The sequence below is a fragment of the Clupea harengus genome, chromosome 24, assembly GCF_900700415.2.
Source record: "Clupea harengus chromosome 24, Ch_v2.0.2, whole genome shotgun sequence".
NCBI lineage: Eukaryota > Metazoa > Chordata > Actinopteri > Clupeiformes > Clupeidae > Clupea > Clupea harengus.
Genome location: NC_045175.1, coordinates 9771625 through 9790185, shown reverse-complemented (window position 1 = coordinate 9790185; position 18561 = coordinate 9771625). Strand labels below are relative to the sequence as shown.

Here is an 18561-nt window from a genome sequence, read left to right as displayed (position 1 = left end):
TCAAGACATGACAGGCATCCTGGACTATCAATACAATACACCCGACGCCCAAAGGCCTTTTAGAAGTAGTAGAAGTAGAAGCCATAGTCACATCATATTGTAATAATAATAATAATAATAACAAAATCATATTAATAATAATGAGTTCTTAGTACAAATCTCAGAGAAATGATGCTATCAAGAGCATATATGGCAATAGTTATTCTGTATAGAGCCATTATGGACTAGCGTTGTAAAGTTTACCAACTAATCTTTCAAAAATAACCACCATTATGTTTCTGTCTGTTTGTTTGTTTGTTTGTTTGTTGATTTGCTTTTCCACAGGCTGTTCTCATCTTTGATACTGTAGCATCTGGGATGGATACTGCAACTGAGTGAGTCCAAAAAAATCTAATTAAAAAATACATTTAAAATAAATACATTATTTTGACAGCTGTGTTTAATGGCGAGGGGATGCTGGCATCAGCCACCCTAGTCAAATATGTCCACACCTGTTTGACACACACAGAAGCTATTATTTTACCGTGACTCACATCACTTTTGGTCTTTCCTAGTGCGCCATGGTTACTTTTCTGTTGTCTATTTCCATCCAGTTGCATGGTCATGTGTCTGTTGTCTGTTTCCGTTCAGCGCCATGGTTACATGTCTGTTGTCTGTTTCCATTCAGTGCCATGGTTACATGTCTGTTGTCTGTTTCCATTCAGTGCCATGGTTACATGTCTGTTGTCTATTTCCATCCAGTTCCATGGTCATGTGTCTGTTGTCTGTTTCCGTTCAGCGCCATGGTTACATGTCTGTTGTCTGTTTCCGTTCAGTGCCATGGTTACATGTCTGTTGTCTGTTTCCATTCAGTGCCACGGTTACATGTCTGTTGTCTGTTCCCATTCACTGCCATGGTTACATGTCTGTTGTCTGTTTCCGTTCAGTGCCATGGTTACATGTCTGTTGTCTGTTTCCGTTCAGCATCTCGTTCCAAGTGCTGCAGGGCTTCACCTGCACCCGTGTGGAGAGCTTCACCAAGATCAAGGTCAAGAGCCTGATCAGAGGCTGCAGGAGACGCAAGAGCCGCAAGCTCAAACTCAAACAATCACAGGTGAGTGGGCACTCATACACACACTTCAAAAACACACACACACGCACACGCAAACAGAAGCGCACACACACACACACACACACGAAAAACACACACAAACAGAAACATGCACACGGACACATTAAAGTTGCCCAAACAGACACAGACACAGACACAGACACAGACACAGACACAGACACAGACACAGACACAGACACAGACACAGACACAGACACAGACACAGACACAGACACAGACACAGACGACAATGAAAGGATGTGTTTATGCTTTCCCTAGTTGACCTGCATGTACTACTACATGAAAGGGGAGTCGGATGCCACAGACTACTCTCTCTTCCCTGCAGATGTGCTGCTCTACTACGAGTACGTGACCTCATGCTCATTCTTATCCAGAATACATCAAAGAATATATATCAACCATTTGAAGCCATTGTGTTCGGGATGTGATTGGTGGATTCAAACAAACAATTTAAATGTGTGTGTGTGTCTCTCTCTCTCTCTCTATCTATCTCTCTCTCTCTGTGTGTGTGTGTGTGTTTATTTAGTTATTCCACGGTGACAAACTGTTCAAGCTACTTCACTGAGCTTGGATTTGCGGACTTCAGTGTTCTCTCCAATGTATACGAATCTACCAAAACAACGCTTCTCAGCAACGCCAAAACCTGCCTTGTAAGTCACCCGTTACCAGGAAATTAGTTCATCTTTATGTCTCACCAGTATGTTGAGATAACTGTGTCCATGAAAGTCAAAATCTTTGATTTGTTCATTTGTTTGGCTGTTGTTTCAATTTGATATGTTATTGGTAAAGGTTTGTCAAAATACACCAAAGTACACACACACACACACACACACACACACACACAAAGATCATTTGCATACAGGCCTTAAAGAGCAGGAATTGAATATAGTTAATAGTTTCGGTATTTGGCAAAATAGGCTTTTGTCCGAATCGATCACATATTTAATACAACACTTTCCTTTATTTTTCTCGTTGAGGTTTGATAAATACAAAAGAAACACAAACACACTGCGCTTTTAATTGCATTCCCTATTTAGAACATCACTGGGTTCAACATCGGTGCAGCGAACATCGACATCCTGGGCAACATGGTGTGCCAACTGAACAGCTCCTACGTCCAAGACTCAGACCCCTCCATCCTCGAGAAACTCAAGAACTGCGACGACCTCACAAGTTCACTAATCTCCGGCATGGAGACACTTCTCCTCTCGGGCGAGACTAAATACGGGTACGTAGACTCGCCCACTTGTTGTACATTAGCGCCTTTCTACTGTACATGGAGGTTCAGGAGGAGTGGGACGAATTTGCCCAATTTACGTGTGTCAAACCTCAACGCGTAACTAATTCACAGCTTAAAGGAGCTATATGTGGCTACTGTAGTAGCTATGTATTCATTCGTTCAGATTTAGTCACATAATAAATTAACTAAATAATTAAAATAACTAAAATATCAATAGGATGTGTAGAAATAACATTTCTGGCATAATGTCAGAAACGGAAATGCGCTGATGACAAAGTTAGGCACTCCCACAGTGGGCATGACTGAAGTCATTTAGAAAGAATCTATTGGAGCATCTTTTCAATTACCTGGAACTTTCTGGTTTTATTTTGTTTGTTTGTTTGTTTATGTTACCATAGCGTTTCGTCAAGGTGGACGCAGCAAACTCTAGAGGATTTGGACATTCTGCCTCTGTACTTCACGTCCACTCTCTGGAGAGAAATCAAAAAGGTAGGCGTGGATCCTATCTGCGTTGTGTCCGGCACTCACAGGGTCTGGCTGTCAAAGAGAAGGGGCTCGCCTTGGTACAAACATGGAAGAAAACAGGTGTACTGTAAAGTGTTCTTGTGTGAGTTTTTGTTTGCTTGTTTGTTTGATCCCCACCTCCACAGAGGGACGGCCGCAGATTCCTGAAGTCTTTCATTAAAGAGCTGAGACTCAAAGGCACTTCCAGGAAGAAGATCCGAACCTTGAAGAGGGCATTCCGAACAGCTCACAGAGCCAAACGTGACGCATGTGAGTGGACTGACTGACATTACATTTGGATTCACTCGTTTAGAAGATGCTTTTGTCCGAAGTGAATTGCAATACAGCACAGATATCTAGTGTGGCCAGGACGTAGGCCTTCTGGGTGTGGAACGTCTGTTATAGTTGTCGTTAGAAACAAGCTCTTTCAGCTGCTTCACCGGCCAAACCACAAGATCACATTACCTGTCTAGGTGTGCAGGTAGCATGCTGGCTAATGCAGGGGCCTATTTCACATTATGCTTCACTCTAGTGGACAAAAGTAAATGAACAGAGATGACACCAAGCTTTTGCTTCATGAAAACTCTTCCAGCCAATTCAGATCGTTCTATGAAAAAAAAAAAAAAAATCAAAATCACTCGTCAAAACAGAGCAACACAAAGGCCTTTTCTCTACTGAACTTTAACCTCTTTCTACCCCCTGAAACCCTCTTTTTACCCCCCTGTAGCAATCGAGTGCACCGTGGGCACCATCACCCAGGTCGAAATCAATGACGACACCTTCCCTATCGATTACGACGCCACACAGTTCAACGCCTGCTTGAGCGTCGCCACCCTCAAGAACAATCTGCCAGCCATCACAGACAAGGCAGATGAAGACAGCTACCACCAGATCATTCTGGAGAAGTTAAATCAGGTACATGCCAAACAAAAATGGCTTCAGCTGTGGATACAAAATGGCTGCAAACAAAACAAAAAAAACAGAAAGAATATGGATTTGATGACCTTTGACACAGTCTACTACAGGGGTGGATAGAGAGAACAAAAGACAGTTAGTTTGTTTACGTTTGTTTTTGGCCTGTTCTAGCTTTTGTTTACCAGAAAGTAGTCAAGAATAGACCGGTTGCTGGGGCGTGAAAACGCTTCACTGTAATAAAGAAAATGTGTAACGTATGTAGTAAAATGTGTGGATGCACATGTTTTTTCACATGCCTTTAATATTGTTGTTAAGAAGTCTGGAAACACTTTTTTTTTTTTTGCTGTTGTTGACAAAAAAATTCTGCACCGTTTAGTGGTCACTTAAAAGAACACACTCTGAAGTAGCAACGCTAACTTCACGCTAACCGTAACCCCTTTTGGTTATTGACCTTTGCCCTTGGCTCCTTGTTTGTTTTTTCCTGTCACCCAGGCCTACCCAGAAGGCATCTCAGACAATGTGGTCCAGATGCTGGGGCCAGCATCCCGAGGGGCGACCACTGATGACATCAGCAAGTGGAACGTGACCAATATTGACACTCTGTCCTCTTTGCTTAAGACATCAGACGGAGACTGGGCAGACAACCAGGTTAGTCCGCAAGGCCAGAACTCTACCCATCATTGAGAGCTGCTTTGATATGCACACACTCTAAATGGATACACACAGTTAGAATGGGATACACACTTTTAGAATGTGATATACACGTTTAGAATGTGATACACACATTTCAAATTTAGATTGTGTGTATACATGGACTTTACATATGTCTTTAGACTTTACAATAGCATTTTGCGGGCCAAGAATTACTGTTGCAGTTATAGTTTTGGTATTTGGCAGATACTTTAGTCCAAAGTGACTTACAAAACATATTTGGAAAAAATTTATTTACGACAACAATAAACATGAAGCACAATATAACAGAATATGTATGGAAATATTGAATATTGATTATTATTATTATAATGTACTAAACGCTCTCTCTCGCTCACTCCCCTAGACCGAAGCCATCATGACAAAGTACCTTGCTGCAGGGCAGAGCATTGACAGTTCTGCTCTGAACTCTCTGGGAGGCTCGGGTCTCTGTGCCCTGGACACCAGTGTGCTGGAGACCGTCACCTCCAGCAGCCTGAAGTGAGTATTATGGGCTGGATATTCAAAAAGATTTACATTAGTCAGAGTACTGATCAGCATGGATCTTAGGGGCTGAATATTAAAAAGGTTTATATCAGAATTCTAGTGAATGTGAACTGTATCAGTGAGTATAATGGGCTGGACATTGAAAGATTTATATCAGAGCTCTGGTGAATGTGAACTTTCTCAGTGAGTATTATGGGCTGGACATTGAAAGGTTTATATCAGAGTTCTGGTGAATGTGAACTTTCTCAGTGAGTATTATGGGCTGGATATTAGAACCTTACATCCATTCTACTGTACTCATCCAGTTCTACATTCTAATTCTTCCTCCCCTGTGCTTCCTGACTCCAGGCAGGCGGACGCTCTCACCACCACCAGTTGCAGCCTGACCAAGAAGAAGGCCCTGTTCCCTATCGCCCTGGCAGCCTTCGTCAGCACGGCCATCACCAAGAGGTCAACCACAACGGTCACCTCCACACAGTACCAACTCATCCAGTCATACCTGGGTATGACCAAACACTGCTCTTTGCTCATAATAATAATAATAATAATAATAATAGTTATAATAATACATTACATTTAGTAATTTAGCAGACTCTTTTATCCAAAGCAACGTACAAAGGAGAATAATAACAACAATAATAATATACTTACTGTTTGTTGTGGAATTATATGATTATGTGCATGTGTAAACAAAACTGAATGGGTCCCTCCCACTTGATGTTACATGGCCTTAATAAGCGTGTAATAACAAATTATAGCTTATTATAATAATAAGTTCAGCAGTGTATTGCTGTTTTAGGCTGCCTGAGAAATAATGAGTGATGGCACATTGATACAAACCCGTAGCTTGAGACTGGAACGTGCAAGTACAGAGTTAGCAACCTGCGGTCACAGTGTGTTGATAAAAGTTAGCAGAGTTAGCAACCTGCAGTCACAGTGTGTTGATTAGAGTTAGCAGAGTTAGCAACCTGCAGTCACATTGTGTCGATTAGCTTTAGCACAGTTAGCAACCTGCAGTCACAGTGTGTTGATTAGAGTTAGCAGAGTTAGCAACCTGCAGTCACAGTGTGTTGATAAGAGTTAGCAGAGTTAGCAACCTGCAGTCACAGTGTGTCGATAAGCCACTGTGTGGTGGTGTTGTTAAAACGTTAGTCGTTAGTTGTTCAAACGTTCCCAGACTGAGTGTGTTCTCACGTGACTCAGGTGGTGCCACAGAGTCGTTTGTCCGAACCCTCACCTCTTCCAGCATCAACATGGACATGGACACCTTCATTGCTCTAGACCAGAGTGTCATTCAGGTGAGTTAGGGAAACACACACAATACAAAGTTCAAAACATACACATTTACTACACACTCACACACACATTTACACATTCACTCACACACACACCCACACACACAGTCACTCACTCACTCATTCACTCACTCAGCCCCACACACACACACACCCACACACACAGTCACTCACTCACTCATTCACTCACTCAGCCACACACACACACACACACACACACACACACACACACTTATCCATAATCTCCTCACCCCACCTGTCCTCCTCTCCCTGTCCCTCTCAGACCCTCAGTGTGTCGGACGTTTCAAGCCTGCTTGGCAGCACCAACGTGAACGACCTGAGCGCCTACTCCAGTAACTCCATCATCCAGGACTGGATCAGTCGCCAGTACCAGTCTGACCTGGACACGCTGGGCCTGGGCCTCACGGGAGGCCGCAGCACCCCCGTCGCCACCACGGTAAATGTCGATGGGAACGTTGCCACGAACGCTGCCACGAACGCTGCCACGAACGCTGCCACGAACGCAGTGGCCACGACAACAACGACAACCACGACAACAACTACTACAGTGGCGACAACAGGGGCTGCCACCACTGGTAATTACAGATTGTGTGTGTGTGTGTGTGTGTGTGTGTGTGTGTGTGTGTGTGTGTGTGTGTGTGTGTGTGTGTGTGAGTGAGAGTGTATATGTATGTACATACTGTGTATATACTGTATGTGTATAATAGGGGCTATAATATAATCAGGGCCCAGCACTATTAACTCATGGTAGCAACACTTATTACGGACATGGCCATTTCTGCACTACGACTGAATGCTGCTTGAACAAGGACACAAGTCCTCAGGCAAGGACACAAGTGCTCAGGCAAGGACACAAGTGCTCAAGCAAGGACACAAGTGCACTATTATACACAGAGTGCTCAGGCAAGGACACAAGTGCTCAAGCAATGACACAAGTGCACTATTATACACAGAGTGCTTAGGAAAGGACACAAGTGCACTATTATACACAGAGTGCTTAGGAGACATCGGGGAGATTCCACAGCCTTCAAGTCCATAGGTATGAGTATTTAATCAACACTCGTTTTCAACACTAACCTTTGTTTCCTCTTTGCTTCTTATTTTCTTTCAGCAAGCGGAGGAGCGATTGTCAGACCTGCACATGGCCTCTATTGCCTCCTGCTGGCCATAACTGTCTCTGCACTTTACCTTCTCCAGTAATGAAGAGTCAAGAGCACTGAAGGAAATCTAAATCAGTTTACAGCCATATTTATATGCACATTACTGCATTTTCTGCACAACATGAACACACACATGAAGGGTACATAAGGAATGTCATCTCATTCTCATCGAGAACACGTTACTGGAAATCTGCGTCATAAGACATGTCATAAAGATGCTCTGTCCTGTGATTGGCCATCATGAGAGCTGATGTTACAGTCATCAATAATAATCATGACAGCTCTCAAACGTTGATATGCCATAAATATCAATGCTTTGTAATCAGGGTGTGTTACAATGCCAGGACAACGTGATGAGACCCAATTATGATAGCACCCTTTGAAGCCAAATGAGCTCTGATGTCCTTTCTCAGAGAGCCTGCACTTTCTATTTTTAGACCTATACTCATTTAATACTGTTACCTAACTGCAAAGTAAAGATGTACTGAAGGAAAATAAAATCAGAAGAATAAAAACATTCTAAGACTTTGTGTATGACCACTGGTGTGTCTCTGTATTACATATTGGACAATGATGCTTGAACCAATGGGTATACATTAAAGGTCCAGTTCTTGATTATAATCCTTTACATTCTCCATTGAATTCAGTAAATAATTCTCCTCACATCCCTTTAGCTGTCTGTTCGGTGTGCGCTAAAAGAAAAACAACAACTCAGGGGTTCATACACAGCTCTGTAAATGTGAAACAAACAAACAAAAACAAATATCACTATTCCAGCCAATCAGCAACAAGGTGTGCTCATGTTCCAGCATTGCTTCAGCACCACAGAAGGGAGGGGTGTAATCTGATTGACTGTAGAGCTAAAAAATCAACAACCTTTCACCAGGATCAAGGACTGCACCTTTAAGGTAAAATAAACAACAGCGTTAACAAGGAGGTGAATTAGACTGTTTATTGCCAATTAACAACAACAAGGACAGTACAGTCAATTGAGAGCAATGCCCAAATGAACTTCACTACAGTAGACCACATGATTAAGTGATGATGAAGTTGACCAAGATAATCTAATGGATAGAGAATAACTAATTTAAGAACAGTAACAGTATACTGGTAATTAGAGTTGTTGTCAAAAATACTGTTCCAGCCCTCTATACACTTTGCCATCAGCAGTCCTCCCAATGAAAAGTGTAAAGTCACAACCAATGTCTGAACACTGTGAACAGAAAATAGATTGAATGTCTACTTCCACTCAAACCAAAAAAACCTGCCGATCAGTTTTAACTCGTTGAGGAGTGAGGCAAGATTATCATGTGTTTTTTTTTTCACAGTCAGTATCTAAAAGTCCAAATTGACCTTAACCATACATGTTGCTCAGCTACAAATTTGGAAGAATGTGTTGTTTTTTTCGTTGGGTCGCCTGACCGTTTTTAGGGGGCGGACACCCCACCCGCGTGCCCCGTGTGTGACCGGTTTCCCTGCATAGCGACACCAAACAACAACACACCAGTTGTTGCAGTGCCAAGTGAAAGGGGTGGTCGGTGACTGCAGAACCTTTCTGTTCTCCTAAATCAAATCAGAACCAATCTCAGGGCATGTGACCCAGTATGGCCTCATGTGCTCAGAGTCTGAGAGGGCAAACAGAGACGGGTCACAGAGGAGCCTCTGACAACCATGAGGAGCTCAGGGGAGGATAAATATGTAGAAAGAGAGAAAATGACAGAATGTCATTATAGAGAGAGGGAGTGTGTGTGCATGTGTGTGTGTGTGTGTGCATATGTGTGTGAGAGAGTGAGTGTGAGAGAGAGGGAGTGTGTGTGCATGTGTGTGTGTGTGTGTGTGTGTGTGTGTGTGTGTGTGTGTGTGTGTGTGTGTGTGTGTGTGTGTGTGTGTGTGTGTGTGTGTGAGAGAGAGAGAGAGCTTATGAATGTTTATATGTGGTTGAGTGTCCATTCAGGTTTATTGACGGTTTTAGACCTACAAGCAAAGGTGTCTTTGTCTGGATGTGAAGCCATTTATTTGGACTGCCATCCCAATTTCTAAGTGTATGTGGTGAGTTGCAGGTGTGTGTGTGCGTGTGTGTGTGTGTGTGTGCGTGTGTGTGTGTGTGTGTGTGTGTGTGTGTGTGTGTGTGTGTGTGTGTGTGTGTGTGTGTGTGTGTGTGTGTGTGTGTGTGTGTGTGCTCAGGTTATAGACGCTTGTAGACCCCAAGCACAGCCTTGCAGTTGGAACAAGAGTGTTTTGCGTCCCTCAGACGGTCGACACAGAAAGGGATGAGACAGCAGCCAAGGACCAGCCTAGAACAGAGAACAGAGACGTCTCACTTACTACCCCAGAGTTCAGCTTGGGGAGCAGAACTTTGTAAAAGACTCTGTGAAAACACGCTCTATCTTGTTTAACAATACTTTTTTGAAACTATTTTTTTTTAAACTATCAGTCCTCACACTATCTGTCAACTCACTGTCTATCTTGTTTAACCATACTGGTTTTGAAAACTATACTCTTAAAATACTTTCTTGGAACAATCTTATTTTTTGGACAAACTTTCTGTCCCCACCCGCACATGAAGAGCCCACCACAGAAGGAGTTGTCTACTCACTGTCCATATGGTTTAACTATACTGTTTTTGTATAATACTTTTCACTTTTAACTTTATTTTTATAATACTTTTTAAGTACTTCCTGTCCTCACCCGCACATAATAGAGCCCACCACAGAAGGAGTTGTCTACTCACTGTCCATATTGTAACTATACATGTATAATACTTTTAACTTTTTACTTTATTTTTAAAACACTTTTTAAAGTACTTCCTGTCCTCACCCGCACATGAAGAGCCCACCACAGAACAGGTAGGTGATCAGGCCGGAGGAGAACTCCACCTTGGTGACGCCCGTCTGGTGGCAGCTTGGGCACGTCACCTGCACCGGGCTGTCCCCAAAGGGGCCGATGGTGGCTGGGAACAGAACGGCACACTCCACTCAGAAAGAAAAGTGCCCTCAGTGTCTCTTCATAGTGTCTCAGTGGCTTAACCTGCAGAGCAACTGGCAGAGCTAGGCGCTAATAACAACAAGGTCACGGGTTCAACACGCAGGGAACACATACAGATTAAAATGTATATCTTTACTGTAACAGTAATAAATGTAACCAGCATCTTATCTGACTCTATGAGTTCCACTGCAGCAGAACCCTAATGCAGTGTCCTAATGGAGGGGAGATGAGGCAGCATGGGAAACCTTCATCATAAGAGTGACATAACCTTGTTATAAACATGACATAGCACATGACATATCCTGTTACCATCATGACAGTCAATAGCCAATCACAGTGTCATGGTGTCATTATCAGTAACTGACATGACAGCTGTCAGAATATTTGTCAGGGATAAGACCCTCAACAGTTAGTTAGCAGGTTAAGAACACTACCCAGCATATAAGTGAACTGGACGGTTTTCGAACGGGCCCCGACGGAGACAGACACCTTAAGTCTGTCTGACGTGCCATGCTGAAAACAAGTCCTTTTATTCAAACACAATGTTTACACAGTATGACAGTCAAGACGCTGGGATGCACTTAGGATACCTTCAGCTCAGCTGAATTCTACTTCTGCTTAGCAACGAGACATTTCACAACCCGCTCTCTCCTTCTTATCTTATGTAAACATATACGTTAGGTTTCTGGGTTAACATTCTTGACTCTGCTAATTGTCTTCCAAAGTCCAATCTACATGGAGAAGCAGGGCACACAGCATTTTGGAAGAAACCTTAAAACAAAAAGACATTCATGATAAAATATACTAATACTTTCTTTAACAATATTGGAGACTATAACCATAACCATAATATATGGCACAGAGTGTCACAGCATGACAAATGGAAATGGTGGACACTGACTGTCATGACGATCATGCCATCATCTGCCATGACATTGTTGTATCTCATGATGGCGGGTACGTTTTTTTTATACAAATATAATAAAAAGTTTTACGGTGCAATGCCATCTCAAATCATATTTCTCTGTCAACCAGGAAACTGTAGAAATGTTTACGTACCAACAATGACCTGGCCTGCAGCATTGGCCATATTTTTCTACAAAGAGAGTGTGTATCAATTTCATGACACTCGACATATTCACAAATATTTACAATGAGGAAAAACAACTTGGCTTATCATTCACTTCAAAATAAATTCAATGGCGAAGAATATACAGGAAAATAGTAGCTGAATTTGAAATACATAGCCTATACTGAAAGCTGGATTCTCTGAGAAACCAGAAATAATGATGGAAAGCCTGAGAATGCAATACATATTTCCTCCAAGACTGCTCTTAAATGCTCACATTAATATACTCCTATCTCCTATTCAAGCCAGTTCTCTACAATTATCAGCAACACAGATAATTACAGATAGACAGAATTAAACTAAACTAGTAAAATTGTCTATGACTACTAAAATATTTTTTAGCAAAGTACAGTATATAGTCACATATTCAATAAAAATGGTAATGCTTCCATTGATTTTTCTTTGTAAATCCAGAGTTGGAAAACAGAGACAGTGTAAACGGTAGCCTACTTACAGAGCGGTCAGTGGTCAGGGTGAGCGTTGTGGAGGCGCGTGAGAATAACGGGCTTGTGTTCATGTAGGCTATGTCCCTGCCCTGCCACCATGCCCCGCTCTCCTCCCCTGACCCCCAATGAAAGAGTCCTCTATCTGCGGCGCACGGCCACACTCACGAGATGCAGACACAGACGCTGGAGCGCGGAGTGCATCTCTGTGTCCAGTTAAGGACAGTCGAAGGGGATGTTGGGCTGTGCTTGTTTTCTCAGCTGGTAATTGGCCACACTTTGTTGTTCTATGAGATTATTGTTGCGTGGAAGCGGCCAACGTAATTGGTCAGCAACTCAAAAAGGTATTTTTTTACCTCACAGTATCACCTGTTGTGCAAGCCATACAGTGTTTAGTGAATGGGACCACAGTACACCCAGACAAAGCTTGCATGACATTGATATGATATTTCTCCCTCTGCTTTTTGTTTTGATTTTTTTCACAGTTTTCAATAGTTTCATTTGTTGATGTTTTAGTTTTTTTAGAATAGACAGTTAAGAATGTACTTATTTAGTCATGAAAACACCTAAGCCTTGTCCCTTTGTGTTTTAAGAATTATAGAAAGTGGTCCTAATTTTTCTCAGATATTTTCCTACAAGGACATTTCCCCATATTAAAAATAATCATAAGATCTTTTTTAAATAGGGTGGGACTGCGTTTTGGTAATTCACCTGACGTCAGGATAGAAAAGACACAAAGACCGACCTTTCGCGTTAAAAGCGAGATGTCATCAATATCTAACCAAATGAGCGGCCGATCCCGAGACCAGCAGTTACCAAGAAAAGGCTCCAGCTGTGCCCCAAATATAGTCTAATTTGGTGGTTATAAAAAGGAAGAGAGCGGGAAATAACGCGCACATGTCCTGGAGCTAAATTCTATTAGCCCGCTGGGCTTCATCGCACATGGCTCTCCTGGCAGCCACCGCACACGGGCAGACAAAAGATTAGCAGTCATGAGAGGCTAGTTCTAATCGCCTCACTTTCGATGGGGTGTCATGTGGCCCGAGGTCTTTAGGCCTACTTACTTACTTACTTACAAAACACAGTAGCAAAAACAGTATTTTACCGTAGCCTAAACTAATTTACAAGCATGTAGAGGGAACGTTTAGAATGTGCTTAGTAGGCCTGAGGTAAAGAATGCGTCTCATTCTGTCAGCGCACACGCAGAAGGCTTCCTCCTTCATTTGTGTGTAACTGGTGATGTTTTCTGTGGTATTAGAAGCACACAGTGAGACTATTCAACATCCTTTCTAAATGAAATCATCTCAGTGTCTCTGCTGTAGACGACCTCTGAAGGACTGAAGTTGGAATGACCAAATTCTATTAGAGAATCCTGATGAAATTCTACAGAGCTGACCTGGAGTTCTATAGATGAGTGGAGATGAAGGAGAAAGTGTCTTAAAGAGGATACCCCCTCTGTAGCCATTTCTGAAGGGGCAGTAATGTATATAAAGGATAAAGACACATACGGGGGTAATAATGTATATAAAGGATAAAGACACATAACTTCTTGTTTGACCAGTAAAAATGACATGAAGGGGTAAATAACCTTTAGTAACACTTTACTTAAACCCAGTATTCACAATGTGTTATAAATGCATACAATAGGGGTTATAAAGTATTCATAATGCCCGAAAATGATTGACTTAAGTCCGTAAAGCTATTTATACATAGTAATGACTGTACTCATTAAGTGTTAAGATGTTATAGTAAACATTAATAAATGTGTTTATAATGCTTTATGAATCATGGGTTTAAGTGTTACGGAACCTTTTTATCAAGGTACTACATCATAACCCTTTATGAATGCTGTCATGTCTTTTCATAAATAGTTATCTAGACTTATATTAGTTGCTATAATGCATCATGAATCATTTTTTTTTAACATTTATAAATGTGCTTACAATGCCTTGTGAATACTGGGTTTAAGTGTTACGGAACCTTTTTATCAAGGCTTTTGTGTCTGGCCGTTTTAAGAAACCAATGGGAACCTTTTTCTCCTGCGTGTATCTTTTTTCTGAACACCTATTCATTTTGTTTAATAGTTTAGGACAGCTGTACAGACTGTACAGACTAACTGTGGTCAGCTGAGTGAGATCTGAATCAACATCAGCATGTCCCCATAGCCTTTCACTGTTTACAAGCGCCATCTACTGGTCATGTTGAAAAAGGCAAGGAACTTCAGGTCGTCTGAGGCACATTTAAGGTGTGGTCCTTAATTCTGGCAAAGAGGTTGTTGATATTTGAGCTTAACAGCCAATCAATAACACCCCACCCTTCCTTGTTACAGAAGCTACGTTACTGATTGGATGGTGTAGTGTACGACTTGGTAAGAGTCTTTGAGTTTCGAGTTTTTTGAGTGCACAGAACAGACAGCTAGAGCACCGTGAGGTGCAGTAATTTACTGAAGAAAAAAAACAGTGTATCGAATTAGAATTGCATACTGTTGGACTTCCGGTTATGGAGAGGTGCTGAGAGGCCGCACGTTATCAACCCTCCTGCAGTAGTCAAATTAAATCCTTAAAATCTACTCACAAACCGTTTTGAAACTGCTGTAAGACTATCAGAATTAAGTTGGAAGATGCATAGAAGAAAGAAAAAGATGTCTCAAGACAAAACTGGCAACGAAGAACAAGAGTTGGCTGACCACGCCGATGAGGGGGATGTAGAGGAAGATGGCGAGTGTGTGGTAAAAGACGTTGACGCTAGCGTTAGCACTAGCCCTAGCAATGCAGATGTCATGAATGCCATAATGGGGATGGAGAAACGGGTCACAAATAAAATAGACGGTGTGTTCCAAGTAATTAAAGAAGTTACTGAAAGAATGAAAGTTGCAGAGGAGCGCATTTCAGGGGCAGAGGATGAAATGGTTCAGCTTCGGACCCTCACTAAAACTTTGCAAATTCAAGTTAAGGCGCTGACTGAGAGGGCTGACGATATGGAGAACCGAAGTCGGAGGAATAATTTAAGGCTTGTGGGACTGTCAGAGAATGAAGAAGGGCGAGATGCATGCAAGTTTTTGGAGAAATGGATTCCTTCAGTTCTAGGTATGAAAACTAGCACACCGCTAGCATTGGAGCGCGCACACAGAATTGGCCCACAGCCCCGGAACGTGAATAACAGTACACCTCCACCCAGAACTCTCATCATGAAGTTTCTTAACTACAAACAAAAAGAAGAGGTGCTAAGGGCGGCTAAAGTCAAGGGGACGTTCAAATACAAGGAGTACACCATTCGATTATTTCCAGACGTCTCTGCCGAAACTCACAAGAAACAGAGAGCCTACGATGGAATACGACAGAAGCTACGTGAGAAGGGAATCGACAAACATAGGATCATCTTTCCATCGCGGCTGCTTCTGACACACCGGGAACAATCCATACTGTTCAACACGCCCGCTGAGGTGGAACACTTCGTCGAAGGATTGGATAATGAGAGAAGGGAGAGAAGGTAGAGAAGGACAACTATGTGCATTTAAGTTCATGCCAAATATAGTCATGGTGTTTTTATTATTTAAATTTCCATAAAAAAGACCGAAGAGAAAGCTTAACGTTTTAAAGTATGTTATGCAACGGGCTGTTTTCTCCACCTGTGGGCAGTAGGCTAATATAAAATAGCTAACCTTGATTTGACCATGCTGCCTATAGGAATCTTTTGTGTGTGTGTGTGTGTGTGCATTTTGAGGATTTAAGCTCGGACAAGGCCACTAATTTTTTCTCTCTCTCTCTTTGAGGGAATCAGGTACTTATTGATACCAAGGTACTATTTTATTTTGCTAATTCTGTGCATTTCTCTCCGTTCTGAGAATTTATGTCAATATAATGTTGTATCGTCCAATAACTGTTACTTTTCAAAATGCCTTGATTTCATTACAGGCTTAGATAGCCTATCAGTCTAGATTCAAACTAAACGGCATGTTCAGCTAAGTTCATGACATGAGTAGAAGTAGACTAGCAATGTTAAGGGTTGTAATAAGATAACTGGCGAGAAGAAATAGGGTAGGCTCATCAGCTGTTAGTTCCTCACATACGTGTGGACCAAACTACCCCATATAAGAAGCGAACTTGAGGGGGGAGGGGGGGGTCCACTAGGGACAGCCCTATAACAAGGGATTTAATGGGATTTGAATTTATGTTGAATGTATGTGTTATGTTTATTTTTGTGCTTTATGTTTATGGTTTTTGTTTATGCTTCTCAATGGTAAAGATATATATGAATGGTGTGTGGCAGATGGTTATTACCCACAAGCAAGGATGTCTGAAACTGGAAAGGTAAAATGTCTTACTTGGAACTGTAGGGGAATGGGCAATCTTAAAAAAATTAGGCAGGTAATGGACAGAATAAAACAATCACAGGCAAAAGTAGTTTTCTTACAGGAAACGCATATGATGACAGAAAATACAGTTAAGATAAAGAGGAGATGGCAGGGTCAGGTGTTCTCTGGTTGTTATGCCTCAAACGCAAGGGGTGTAATGATTCTTATTCATAAATCCATTCCTATACAGGTTGAGAAAATAACAAAGGACCCAGCGGGCAGATTTGTTATTGTCCAAGGTGTTCTTTTTTCAGAAAAAATCAATCTCATAAATGTATATGGCCCTAATGATGACAATCCTAATTTTTTCAATGACCTATTTCTCACAATTTCCTCTCTGTCAGGGCTATACATTATGGCAGGTGATATGAATTGCACTTTGGACCCAGTTAAGGATCGCTCAACAGGTTCTGATAGTAGCCATGTCAAAACTAGAAAAGTTATTCAACAATTCATGAAGGATTTAAATTTGTTGGATATTTGGAGGCACCTCAACCCCACCTCTACAGCTTACTCATGTTACTCTAGCACATATCGAACACACTCACGTATTGACTATTTTTTAATATCGGCAGAACTTCTTACCAAGATAGCAGATTGTCAATATCATGCTATAGTTATCTCTGACCATGCTGCAGTATCATTGGTATACACCAATGACAAAATAGCTAATGTTCCTCCTAAATGGCGCCTGCAAGTAGGATGGCTTCAAGACCCGTCATTCATAGAATTCTTAGGTAATCAAATAGAGATGTACTTTGAGACTAATAGATCTGAAACCTCAGCATGCATAAGATGGGAGGCTTTCAAAGCTTTCATTAGAGGTCAGATTATGGGATTTTGTAGTTCAAAGTCCAAACAATCTAGACTAGAAATGAAACAATTAGATGAGCAGATTAACCAATTACAAAAGGATATATATCAGGAAAATACAGTTAATGTGGATGACCATAATAAATTAGTGCTACTTAGGGCACGCTATAATGAAGTGTCAGCCAGTAGAGCAGCTGCAAAAGTATTACAATTAAAACAGAACTTTTATGAACATGGAGACAAAGCAGGAAGACTACTTGCATGGCAGATCAAACAAAGACAAACTGAGCGAACCATTACCGTAATTGAAGGCCCATTAGGAAATATTGTTGATCCAATTAAGATTAATGAAGCATTTAGAGATTATTATGAAAAGCTGTACAGTTCAGAGTGCCCTCCGAATCAGAAGCTCCAGTCACAGTTCTTAGACAATCTTAATATACCTAAGCTCTCAGAGGAAGATCAGATTGATCTAGAAAAAGAGCTAACAATACAAGAATTATCAGCAGCGATTGATGCAATGACGGCAGGGAAAACTTCGGGGCCAGATGGCCTTCCTATAGACATCTATAAGAAATTCAAAGATAAATTGCTATCCCCCCTTCTAGATATGTTGTTGGAAGCGTTCCAAGAGGGTCTCCTCCCTGAATCAATGAGAGGAGCCTTAATCACTCTACTACCAAAACCAGGGAAAACTAATACAAGATGTGAAAACATGCGTCCAATAAGCCTCCTTAACTCAGATACTAAAATATTGTGTAAAGTTATTGCAAGGAGATTGGAAACTCTTTTACCTAATCTAATAGGAGAGGACCAAAATGGATTCATCCAGCGCAGACAGGGATTCCATAATGTGAGAAGGCTTCTCAACATCCTTCATAACCAAGAGGGCCAACCGGACACTGCCATCCTGTCACTAGATGCAGAGAAGGCCTTTGATAGAGTGGAGTGGCCCTATCTATTTGATCTCCTGACAAGATTTGGGTTTGGGGAACGATTCTGCAAGTGGGTTAAGATTCTTTGTAATAATTTAGTAGCTGAGGTTCTGACAAATAATATGGTGTCCAAGTCTTTCAACATCTCCAGGGGATGTCAGCAGGGTTCACCTCTCTCTCCCCTCCTCTTTGCAATCTCCATAGAACCCTTTGCAATAGCAGTTAGAGAACATATGGGCATAACTGGTATTACTGTTGGTCAAATAGAACATAAAATTGCCTTGTTTGCAGACGATGTCCTTCTTTTTTTAAAACATCTTAGTAACTCTTTTCCTGCCCTGTTAGAGACCATTAGTAGATTTGGGAAGATATCTGGGTACAAGATCAATAATTCAAAAAGCATGCTAATGTTGCTAAATGAGAGGGATGGACAACAGCCCAACTATGGTACTACCATGT

General features: G+C 41.6%; 3 protein-coding genes across 3 annotated transcripts in view; 2 read left to right on the top strand and 1 right to left on the bottom strand.

Annotated features, from left to right (window-relative positions):
* Positions 1-212, top strand: part of LOC116219039 — a 4174-nt gene extending 3962 nt beyond the window's left edge. The window contains exon 6 of the mRNA XM_031561939.2: positions 165-212. Coding sequence (XP_031417799.1) covers positions 165-212 — 48 coding nt within the window. The remainder of the gene's footprint in view (positions 1-164) is intronic.
* LOC122128731 (mesothelin-like protein) overlaps positions 1-6619 on the top strand; it is a 7045-nt gene extending 426 nt beyond the window's left edge. The window contains exons 2-14 of the mRNA XM_042703423.1: positions 325-374; positions 964-1093; positions 1370-1455; positions 1638-1761; positions 2149-2339; positions 2750-2840; positions 3002-3125; positions 3583-3770; positions 4263-4418; positions 4828-4961; positions 5316-5470; positions 6171-6265; positions 6554-6619. Of these exons, the coding sequence (XP_042559357.1) occupies positions 358-374; positions 964-1093; positions 1370-1455; positions 1638-1761; positions 2149-2339; positions 2750-2840; positions 3002-3125; positions 3583-3770; positions 4263-4418; positions 4828-4961; positions 5316-5470; positions 6171-6265; positions 6554-6619 (1557 nt within the window). The 5' untranslated portion in view covers positions 325-357. The remainder of the gene's footprint in view (positions 1-324; positions 375-963; positions 1094-1369; positions 1456-1637; positions 1762-2148; positions 2340-2749; positions 2841-3001; positions 3126-3582; positions 3771-4262; positions 4419-4827; positions 4962-5315; positions 5471-6170; positions 6266-6553) is intronic.
* A 2931-nt stretch (positions 6620-9550) lies between these two features.
* On the bottom strand, positions 9551-13393 carry LOC116219331 (lipopolysaccharide-induced tumor necrosis factor-alpha factor homolog). The gene is made up of 3 exons (XM_031562576.1): positions 11488-13393; positions 10261-10393; positions 9551-9737 (listed from the first exon to the last, which is right to left on the bottom strand). Exons 1-3 carry the CDS (start codon positions 11516-11518, stop codon positions 9629-9631), a joined length of 273 nt encoding a protein of 90 aa, XP_031418436.1. The 5' UTR covers positions 11519-13393; the 3' UTR covers positions 9551-9628.
* Positions 13394-18561: the final 5168 nt, after the last annotated feature.

Excerpts from the sequence above, each read along its gene's own strand:
- LOC116219331 (XM_031562576.1), bottom strand. The coding sequence starts at position 11,518 with ATGGCCAATGCTGCAGGCCAGGTCATTGTTG. Across the intron at positions 10,394-11,487 it reads TGCAGGCCAGGTCATTGTTG|CCACCATCGGCCCCTTTGGG; the intron begins GTACGTAAACAT and ends TTCTGTTCCCAG. Across the intron at positions 9,738-10,260 it reads GGTGGGCTCTTCATGTGCGG|GCTGGTCCTTGGCTGCTGTC; the intron begins GTGAGGACAGGA and ends TCTCTGTTCTAG.